This window comes from Benincasa hispida, chromosome 7 (assembly GCF_027475165.1).
Source record: "Benincasa hispida cultivar pf3 chromosome 7, pf3_genome.v1.1, whole genome shotgun sequence".
Lineage (NCBI taxonomy): Eukaryota > Viridiplantae > Streptophyta > Magnoliopsida > Cucurbitales > Cucurbitaceae > Benincasa > Benincasa hispida.
This window is the reverse complement of record NC_143484.1, coordinates 59741921-59753417: the sequence shown is the minus strand read 5'-3', so window position 1 is coordinate 59753417 and position 11497 is coordinate 59741921. Positions and strand designations below refer to the sequence as shown.

Below are 11497 nucleotides of genomic sequence, written 5' to 3'. Positions count from 1 at the left end.
TTGCGTTAAAGATATAACTACGGTTCAGCTTTCCCTTGGCGTACACCTCTCGGTGATCGGTCGTGTTCTCACATCTCTGTAGTGAAACAAGGATGAACGTAATGAACACAAGGTTGCTTCCATCTCTAGAAGTACTTCTCACTTTAGTTAACGCATTCTTCTAACCTTCTCTCGACAGGCAAAATGGCATCTTCACTTCTGCTCTCATAGGTGAAGATGCCGTCTAGCATGATTTAGCTAAACATTTTTTTATTTCTTTAGCACATATTAATTTACTTGTTTAATTCATTCTAATTAACAAGGGAGTAAGAAAACATCATGGAGAAAGCGATTAATGGAGGAATGGAAATAGACAGAAAGATGGAGATGAAAATGATCATGACATTCAATACTAATATTTAGCATCTGATACATGGTGTGAATGATAGAGATTTAAGAAGATGGATACAATTGATGATAAGAGATAGAAACAAATACAGAAGAGTGCCAACGTCTTGACACAGATCTGGACGGTGGATTTACTTGCCCGCGAATGGAGTGAATGGAAGGAAGAGTGTCCCTCTTAGGCTTGCTTGTCAGGTAGGAGTGACCTTGGTACAGAGCTTCACGGCGGGGATAGAAAAGATTTACCCTGAGACTCACCTTTCGGCCTTGTCTCTTAAATCTTCCCGAATCTTCTCCGATCAGCACTAAGACCAGTCTCTCTCAATATACAAAATATCAAAATATGCTCGTATCAAGTATATTTTCTCATAGAATTTCATAGGCTATTTATAGGCTCAGCTTTGACTCTCTGCAGTGTGGACCCCACTTTATTGTTATGGAAATTCCGGAAATGGTGGAGTGAATATTCCTTCTGTTATGCAATCAATCCCGTCAGAAATGCACAACGGTCAGCTGTACACGTTCTGGATCCTCCGCAATTGCGTTGCTCTTTTGCATCTTCGATCGTTTGCCCGCATGCGGTGTTGTTTTTTTATTACTACATGCGGTTAAAGTTGCATTGATCACTTAGCTCTTGATCGATTGTCGTATGCGCCGTCATTGCGTTGATCGTCTATTCATTTCTGAATGATTGGTGCAATGCGACGTAGATGCGTTGTTCTTTTTTATCTTAAGCCATGAACGCATACGGTAACTTGATTTCTTGCAAAACAGACTTGAAATATTCTTTTCTACCATCGCAATGGTGTCAGTGGGTGTATTGACGACAATTTATAATTCTTGTATTTCTTAGTTAATTTCCATACAATTGATGCAACTTTCCTTCCTTTTGGCCGCAATATCTAAATAAAGCAGTATAAATAACTTGTATTTCTACAAGTTATCAGCGTTCACAGACAACAACGCTCGAACGCAACGATCACCACATGAACAACACGAACAACCAACAACACCTCGAACCCAATCGAGTTCAACTCAATTCACAAACTGAGTAAAGACACTACCACAATAGTTACCTTGGTATTCTCAGTGTGAGAATCCAGGAGTTGTGGGCTTTGTATGATTTTGGCTTGAGGAAGAGACTAGAGGTCTACGATCGAGTAGATGATCGAGCAAGTGGGAGATAAAAAGCTAGTCTATCGCATAGGCGATGTGCTCGATCGTTTAGTAAACTGAAGCCTATCACATAGGCTTTGCTACTCAATTGTGTAGCTACGATCATCTGAATGACTATCATATAGTCAACTCTGCACGATCGTTTAGTTTTTATCAATGTTATCGCTTAGTGAAACTCTTTCACTTGATAGCTTGTCTCAGTGAGAACTTTTCGAATGAATTAACTTCTAAATTAGGAAAAAAAATTTCCTTTTATCTCACGATTACCATAAAACTTCCAATAACCTCCAACTCAATCGTTATTAGAGAAAAAGAATTAATTATCATATAATTAATAATTATAAATAAATATGATAACCAACTTATCATATTATATTTATAACCTATAGTTTTAATATTTCATCTTATGAAACATATAAACTATAGTTCTTTTTCTATTTTATGGTACTTGATATAAATCATATTTATATCAATTCCTCCAAATAATGTATCTCATACATAATATCAATTATATCACATAAGGGTAGGACATATTTCATTTTTTCCTATTATTTTAGGTCACTATTTACCAGACTCGAATTTTATAGCATAATAATTTCATTATTTAATGTCAATATTACTATAAAGGGGGAAATTTCAATGTCAAGAATGTAATTGAAAATATTAATATGTTGGAACAAAATTAAGATTTTATAAATATTGTAGATGATGTAACAAAATGTGTACTTGCTGATAGTATTTGCTAAATTCATGCACCATCCCAATGTTATGATACAAAATTAAATGGAAAAAAGAAAGAGAGAGAGAGAGAGAGAATCTTTGAGTTTCAATAAATGCTGGACGACATGTCGTCTAGAGCAAGACTCGTCAGCACACTATCGCCAATTTAGTCAATAAAATGAGTTTGAATATTCGGACAATATAAGCTTTCAGTCAAACTTCGATACTAACGTGGCAGTGAACTCTGAAAAGTGAAAAGGAAGACGACCCTAACAAGAACAATCATCAATCGATTATTGGAAAATGGAGGATTGATTGATTGATTGATTGATTGAAAATCAACTGACTATATCAAGAATTTCTCACGAATCAGAATGGTTTCTTCAAGTTATTGATTCGTTGCATCAAAGAAGAAGGCTATTTATCTGAACGGATGCAAAAGGAGAAGCAAAATGGCGCGCTGTGCCGTCGACGGTGGCTGCCCCAGCGATTACATCGCAATTGCTTTTGCTGCACTTTGTATGACTTTGTGAGTTTCTTTCTTCTGCTCTTTAATCTATTCTCGCTTCTGCTAGTTATGAAGTGATTTGCTTGTTGATTCTCTGACCTAATGCTTAAATTTGGTTGTTGTTCTCCTTTAACTTCAAACGATCCAACGATTTGGCTCATTTTTCTCAGTCTGTTATGTGTGTATGAGTTCTTTTGTTTGCTCCTACTACACTCTGCTCTTCAACGGAGTTGAGAGTGTTGTAGTGAATCCTGGCCTGTTTGAGTTGCTTCTTTTACTTGTTGATCGTTTTAATTCGAAGCTGAGTTGATTATATCTCTCTCTTACTCCAACTTCTATCGTTTCTTGGATGAGTTGAGTTTTAGTTCGTTTACGTGGAACGTCATTTTCTTTGTAAGAAATGGAAAGCATCTGCAACTTGTTGTTAGAGAATTGATTCCTCTTCGTTGTTAACGAGTGGGGCTATGCAGTATTATCTTTTAGAACTGAGCTAGTTGGTATTTGAAGGCTAAGCTCATCCCACTTTTGCTCTTGTTGATTTATTGTTAGTTTATCTGTTTGATATTCTACTTTCTTGCTATTCAGGCTGATCTTTCGGTCAATATTACCATATGTGATTTACAAGCTTCCTCTTCCCAAAGGCAGCCGCTTTTGGATTCCAGTAATTCAAGTTTTTGCTAGCCTCAATCTTCTGCTTTCAATTGTGGTAGGCTATGGAACAATTTATATTACTGTTTATTCTTTTTTCCATTTTACGATTTGAGGTGTAATTTATGCCACCTTTCTGTCTCTCTGTTCAGATATCTGTTAGTTTTCTTAAATTCAAGAGGCAGCGGTGGAGGTCTTGCTATATTTGGGCAGGTTTCCATACTTTTGTCATCATTAGAATTTAGAAACTTCCTATCAAATAGAGTTCTCAAATATTTGTTATTACTTTCTTCCCAAATTTTATTTTCCATTTCTTGCTCTAGTGTGGGTTGAAGGTCCCCTTGGATTTGGTTTGCTGCTGAGCAGTCGGATAACACAAACCTTCCAACTATATTACATTTTTGTAAGGTAAGTAAACTTAGTTTATGGAATAGAGGACTAGAAAGCTCAGATATTCTGCTATACTCCCCCCTTCCTAATGTTCTTTTGGATTTGATTTTTGATTTTCAGGCGGCGTCTACCACCCATCAAAACATACATCTTCCTTCCACTAATTCTAGTGCCGTGGATTTCTGGGGCTACATGTGAGAGTCCACGAATTATTTGAACACTGAAATAATGAACTTAATTTAAAACCAATATGCACGAAATATCAACTTCTTTCACTTACTTGATGACAATACTTTATCTTCCTCAATATGTTTTATACATGAGGTATTACCAGTTCAAGATATATATATATATATATATATATATATATATATATATATATACATATTTTTTTTGTTACTATATACATATTTTTTTTGTTACTTCTGAAGAGAGTTTTAACAAGAATTTTTCATTTTCTTCTGCAGTTATCAGTGTCAAGAAGCCTCTAAATTATAGGTGCCACATGGGGCCTCAGTGGACTATTCCAATCATGTCTCTTCATATCCTATATGTTGGTACTTTGATTGTACTTACATGGGCTGTTCGTCATATAGAGTTCAGATTCGATGAGCTTAGAGATCTGTGGAAGGGAATAATAGTCTCCGCATCTTCAATTGGTAAGCCAGGCCTCTGATGTTTTTCTTTGATGAGCATAGTATATGATGCAGATAAAATTTTATTTTTTGTTTGCCAAATCTCAACTGATGGAAGACAAAAACTTAATAGGTGCCAGTTAAAAAGGATCAAAGTAATTCGTGAAAAATTTTTATGGGGATTTTTTTTTTTTCATTAGCTTCAATTTATGCTAAGATAGACTGGAAACTAAGGGTTTTGGTTAAGGTAACAGGATTATTTGCTGTTTTAGTTTAAACATATTGAATTGAAATTACAATCTCCTCCGAAAAAACCTCCATCTTTAATGCAATCTTTCAAAAGCCTTTTTACATGTTTAATTGTTTACCTTAAAAAAGAACATTTTTTAACAGTATAATAATGAAAAATAAAAATTGCACATAAAACCTAGATCTCGAGGATGATTTTGATTTACTGCATGTCACACTTTAAAAATACTTGTCACCTCTTTGAACTTTTGTAGTGGCATTCTGTTCGTAGTTACCTTGCGATCTATATCGTTGACGATCATCTTTTAGTATCACAAACTAATTTATGGAAAGAAAAATTTTCTGTCCATTTTATCAACTGGTAAGCTCTACAGTCTGAAGTAAATATGTTTGCATAGATACTGTAGGACTCAAAATTTGGGATTAATTATTCACTTGTTCTTTGTTCTTCTAGGACTTTGGGTTTCTGCCTATATCACTAATGAAATCCATGAGGAGATCTTAGGACTCCAGGTTGCCTCTAGATTTCTGCTATTAGTCACGGTATGGCTTCCGTGCTGCTTTTCTCTTTTTTTGTTCCCCTAGTGGGCTAGGCAGCAAATATGAATATATGTTTTGGGACCTTGCTTTGAAATATTTGACGGTATCAATAGTTCATTTGTAATCTGAGTCATTTTTCGGACTTATGCCCATTTACCTAACATTTCCCTGGCATGTTTCACAGGCAAGTATTCTTGTGCTGACCTTCTTCTCTATCTCAAGCTCACAACCACTGCTTTCTCAAATCAGTTTGAGAAAAAGGGAAGCACTTGAATATGACTCAATGGGTCATGCTCTGGGCATACCAGACAGTGGATTGTTACTACGAACGGAACCAGAAACAGCCATAGATCCTAATGAACCACTGGAGAAATTACTTCTGAACAAAAGATTTCGTCGGTCTTTCATGGCTTTTGCCGACAGGTATTTAATTATTCCTGTATTTGTCTCCGAGAGAGAGAGAGAGAACAATGTTGAAGATTCAACTAGAAGATGCTATCAGTAGTTAATTTGTTTGAATATGTGCTATGATTGAGTGGTTTGTTGGCTTTGACTTTGTTTTTGGGATTTATTAGTATCCAAGGTTTATATATGTATAGGGAAGAGGTGGTGATAGAGGCTGATATCATTGGTGGGAGTTTGTGTCAAGCTTTTGGCTCAAGGAGTGTCCACTTTTTTTTACTTATATTTTTATGCGTTTTGGGATATTCAACATATGTTGGCTTTGTTCGGTTATCTGCTTCCTTGCAACTTCTTCCCATGCAACTCTCCAAGGTCTCTAGAACAATTTGGAGGCTTTAATTACTTGTTATTTTACCATATTACCATACTTTTCCCCCCTTCCCAATTGCAGTTGCTTAGCTGGGGAGAACGTGCACTTTTATGATGAAGTGCATGAGCTAGGAAAACTGCCTTTGGACGACCCTGTGAGAAGAATCTATATGGCAAGACATATAATTGACAACTACATTACACCAGGTTCGGGCATTTGATATATCCTTGAAACTTAATCAGTCATGCTCTTTTTCAGCCTTAAGTTTCATTCTAATGTATTCTTGTGAGTAGAGTAGAAGTTTTTATACTGATTGGACCGCATAAAAAAAAAGTAACTCCTTTTTGAACCAGGGACAGTTGGCTTAAAAATCACTTTCTTTGGTAAATATAATCTTTAATGTTTTGGTCATTATGGTCTCAATTATAATGTGAAATACAGTTAGTGCAGTCTATAGAGTACATGCTCCCCACTAGCGTTTGTTTCCTACCTAGTCTCATAATGTCACTGTATTATCACTTCGATGTCATTTATTTTCAAGTGATTCAAACTCCTTTAACCTTTTTTCAAGAAAAGAAAAAAATCGGCATTATGCTTTCACATTTGGTCCTTATCATTATATAAAAACATAAACGCGTGATTGCTTGCTTTGTCCTCTTTCATGTGGGGAAGGAACGATCAACAAGCATGAAGGTAACTGGTGATTAAGTCTTAACAGTTATAATGTATAAGTTGGTTATTAATTATCAAATTTTGTATGAAAAATATAAGCGACCAATAACTTTCCCCCTGTTGTATAACCAGCCTTTTAGCTTAGCACCGGTTTCAAGGACCAAAAAACGGAAGACACGGTGAGAAAAGAAAATAACATAACTCTTAGTTTCCATGTTCTGGGATTAAACTTCCTTTTAATGTGCTCAAGTTGGCAGGATTTGAATCAATTTTGTTTATGCTTTTTCACGTATGAACACAAGTGAGCTCTGTTTTTATTCAAAGCGGCATATTTCATTCATCCAACAGGTGCAACAATGGAGGTGAACATTTCTCACCGATGCCGTCAAGAGATATTGACGACTTTCGATCTGGCTGATCCCAATCTCTTTAATAATGCACTAAATGAGCTGATACAGTTGATAAAAATGGTAAATATTTTTATTGCCCTTCTCACTTTCAGTTTTTACTCATTTCAATTTCATCACATCTCTGTATTTTGTCCTGTTATTTTCCTTGAAGAATTTGGCAAAAGATTTCTGGTCATCAATGTTCTTTCTGAAGTTAAAAGAAGAAACGAGTATGAGATCGAATGGGCGAGACCTTGAACAGATGGCAAGTTGGAACCTCTCTCCTAGATTGAGTTCTGTACAAGGCGCGGATGATCCTTTCCACCAAGAGCAATTTCCAAAGGGCTCTGGCCATGATAGTACTCACGACTCAGACCATTAAAGTGCCTAAGATTTGAATTCTACACATCCCTTGTTGTAGCTGCCTTTACATCTCAAGTTTATTAATTGATTCGTAGCTGAAATTATTTCCTTCATTCTGGCTCACTCAGATGGGTCCAAAGAAAGAGAAATGGCAAGAAGTTGGGAGGACAAAAAATTGTTTGTCATTAATCCCTCTACGTCAACAAGGCAAGCTCAGAATTGAAGAATTGATAGGGCAGCGAAGGGGGCAGATAAATCATGTGATTGTTATCATCTTTTGAAGAAATAAAATAAAAGTTTATCTTCTTTATGAGTTATGGCCTCCAAGATGTAAATGGTAAATGAGGGGATGAACTGTGAGCAATTAATGTCCCCGGAGGATGCAGAATTATCATCTTGAATTCGATAATCTAGTGGTCCTGCCTATAAGGAGTAATGGCATCGGCGCTTTCATCTTGCAGGAAAAAATGGTAACTTTTGATGAAATAAAGCACTGAAAATGGACAGCTGGACAGGCTGAATCACGAACTAGACCCATATAGTTTTTCAAGAACCCTCCAACTTTTAGGTACAAAATTTAAGACAGATCATAAATTTTCTAAAGTTATCTTTTAACTTTATTTCACCACTGTTGTCATTAAGTCCATATATTATATAATATATAGTTCTGTAAGTTTGATGCATCTCAAATGTTGTTTGAAGTACAAATTTGATAAAAGCTTCAGCTCCAAAGAAATTACTCCGACGGTACAGTCATAATTTTTTTTAAAAAAAAAAGCCTATTAAGGAAGAAATCTCTGTGTTAGTTTTCTCTCTTATTTCACCATTCATCTGTGTCTTGTACAGTTGGCCATCTTGGTGGCACATGAGGTGAATCATGAAATCGTGTACCAAGTACACAATTTTCTTAAATACCAAACTACCCCAAATTTATCAATAGTTTTCGAGTGAATCTTAAATCACAAATTTATTTTCTGAACAACATTGTTTTTTTTTTAAAAAAAAAAAATCACCACTGCCATATTTTTTACCTTTTTTTTAGGGTTTAAAAAAAAAAAAAAAATATCACATTATTCTTGGAATTAAGCCCCCTTTAGCATCCATACAAATTAAAGCTTTTTTTCTTGTTTTGATTGAAGAAATACGTATAAACTTCCACCAACAAACAAAAGAAAATGACCATTCACATGAGGTAGGCAACAAGCCAAGTTTCATTTCTCTATTCTCTTTACTCTCTCTCTCTCCTTATTAAGTAATCAGTTATAGCCATGAAAATGAGATGAAGGCAAGGAAGATAAAAGGAGAAGAAAACAAATCATGCACAAAATGAAAGAGACATTCTTTCTGGTACTCTCTACTCAGCCCGTTTGGCTTCTCATCCTCTCCTTGCTTGGTTTCTTCACCATTCTCCGGCACTCCAGCACTGTTGTCCAATGGGTCTTCCGAGCCTTTCTCAGACCCTCCAAGGATCTGAGGTACTATGGCTCTTGGGGAGTAATCACCGGTGCCACTGACGGCATTGGAAAGTCGTTTGCCTATCAGCTGGCCAGAGCCGGGCTCAACGTTATACTGGTGAGCAGAAGCTCCACCAAACTTAAGGCAGTTTCTAAGGATATCCAATCCGAGTTTCCTGATACAAAGGTAAAGATCATTGAATTGGACTTTACAGACGACGATATTAGTGCTGGTATTGCAGAGATTAAGGAGGTGATTGAAGATTTGGACGTCGGGATTCTAATAAACAACGTGGGGATTACATATCCAAACGCCAGCTTTTTCCATGAAGTGGATGAGAAAGTTTGGATGAATGTTTTTAAAGTGAATGTGAAGGGTACTACTTGGGTTACCAAAGCTGTTTTGCCGAAGATGATTAAGAAGAACAAAGGTGCTATTGTGAATATTGGCTCTGGAGCTGCTGTTATTGTTCCTTCTCATCCGCTCTATGCAATCTATGCTGCTACAAAAGCGTATGTAATCAAGTTCCCAACGTTCTTAATTTATTTTCTTGTTCATGTTGTTGTTCTTCTTCTTTTACCGTAAGTTAAAGGTACTTCATAATCATGGTGGGGAGAAAGTGGAAAAGAAAATCAAGAAAGTTTGAGGGGAAAGGTCCATCTCTCTCTCTCTCTTCCTAAAAGAACTGTTTACTGAGATGTTCCTCCGTCACCAACCCCATGCCTTAGTAATTGCCATGTCTTCTTGGGAAATTTGTACGGATGACCCCCTTTTAAGAGTCCCACTAAAATTTGGCCCAAAATTAAAAAATGTATGAAAATGATCTTCTATTGACATCAGCCACATGTGAAAGTACCCATTTGATTCCAAAACGCGTGCGAGAGCCTAACGCTCCCATGAGATCTCGTTCATGGGTGACATAAGCAAAAGGCCTAAAACACATTTGTTTTCAAAGCTTATTTCATTGAGGCCTCCCATTTTAGTCTATCAATTCCATGTTCCCTTCTTCCATAGTTCCTAATTAATTTTTGAGAAACTATTGACTTTTCCTCTGCATTTTGAGATTTAAAAAGGTACAGGTACAGTTGAAAAGGTTTCGGCAGTGGGATTGATTTATGTTTAAAGAAAATGCTGTGGGCAAAAGTTATCTGTAAAATCAGCTTCTTTTGCTTCTGCAGCAATACATATTTAATGAAACCCAAACTCATTTTTCCATCCACAAATGGATTCCCAACTTCCACTTATAAGTTAAAAACCTTCACTTTTCTGATTATGTTGATGACAGAATCAGGTTCTTTTTTCTTTTTTCTTTTTCTTTCTTTTTCAGGTATGTAGACCAACTCTCAAGATCTCTACACGTGGAATACAAAGATTGGGGAATTGATGTGCAATGTCAGGTTGGTAAAACAAGAACTCCCTTTTGTTACAAAACTCAGGCTCAGAGCTGAATTTTTTTTTGTGAAATAAATAATCCAGGTGCCATTGTATGTGGCAACCGAAATGGCGTCGAGAGTGGCGTCGGTGAGTAGAGCGTCGCTGTTCATTCCATCGGCTGATGACTACGTGAAAGCTTCAATTCGCAGAATTGGATACGAGCCACGGTGCACCCCTTACTGGGCTCACTCGCTCCAATGGTGTTTCGCTTGCCTGCTTCCCGAGGCGACGCTTGACGCCTGGCGGTTGTCCATTGGCTTGCAGAGGAGGGGATCCGACGCCATGAAAGGGATTGAAGATTGCAAACAAGATTGAAGGACTTGGAGAAAAAGCAATTCTGTGAAGGTTACTATTGTATTACAATTTACAATTTACAACATGATATGATGAAATAGTAAATGTATTATCATACTCATTGATTTGATGAGTTGTTCAATAAGGTGATATGATATGGTCTTCTTGTTATTTTTATTATTGCCGAGTATTGACTTTCGCGTCAATTCAAACATAATCCGAGAACAACCACCACCCTAAAAGCTGATAACTCATTTTTCACTCTTGCAATTGATGAATTAAAAAAATATTTATAGACTTTTGTCCCTTAATTTCTAATACGTGGGAAAAATATGTAATGATCATTGGATTTCAAGTTTATATATATATATATATATATATATATATGTAAATTGATCTTTGGATTTCAATTTCTTAAAGTTGTAATTTTGAATCTCTACCCACCTAATATTATGAAAGAGAATAATCTAAAACTATGGTATATATTATAAATATTATAAAAATAGATGTCTAATGCTTAGCGTTCTAAAAGTCATGTCAATCTTCATGTTGTCAATGTGCCGTGTAGTTATTCATATTTGGTGTCCATGTAAGACTATATCTTACTTGTCACTTTGCCAATAAATAGTGGCATTTGGTAGATCTTGAAAAAGCACACATATTGGTGAGTTATTTCACATCAAAATTTCACTCAAATTTTCATATTATCCATTTATTATAATTTTAGTTTATTATTATATTATATTATATTATATTTATTATTATATTTATATATTATTATATTATATTTTCTCCATATCCGTGTTCATATTATGCTTCGTTGTGCCCCTCAATTTCACAAGATGTTATCAGTACGAGATCTTGTCGC

General features: G+C 35.9%; 2 protein-coding genes across 2 annotated transcripts; both read left to right on the top strand.

Annotated features, from left to right (window-relative positions):
• Positions 1–2474: 2474 nt before the first annotated feature.
• RGS1 (REGULATOR OF G-PROTEIN SIGNALING 1) lies at positions 2475–8129 on the top strand. The gene is made up of 11 exons (XM_039036213.2): positions 2475–2809; positions 3374–3494; positions 3589–3649; positions 3760–3844; positions 3947–4020; positions 4294–4485; positions 5165–5253; positions 5435–5673; positions 6104–6228; positions 7043–7164; positions 7256–8129. Exons 1-11 carry the CDS (start codon positions 2733–2735, stop codon positions 7463–7465), a joined length of 1395 nt encoding a protein of 464 aa, XP_038892141.1. The 5' UTR covers positions 2475–2732; the 3' UTR covers positions 7466–8129.
• Positions 8130–8153: 24 nt separating this feature from the next.
• On the top strand, positions 8154–10809 carry KCR2 (beta-ketoacyl reductase 2). Its single transcript, XM_039036214.2, has 3 exons — positions 8154–9413; positions 10229–10298; positions 10378–10809. Exons 1-3 carry the CDS (start codon positions 8764–8766, stop codon positions 10648–10650), a joined length of 993 nt encoding a protein of 330 aa, XP_038892142.1. The 5' UTR covers positions 8154–8763; the 3' UTR covers positions 10651–10809.
• The last annotated feature ends 688 nt before the right edge of the window (positions 10810–11497 follow it).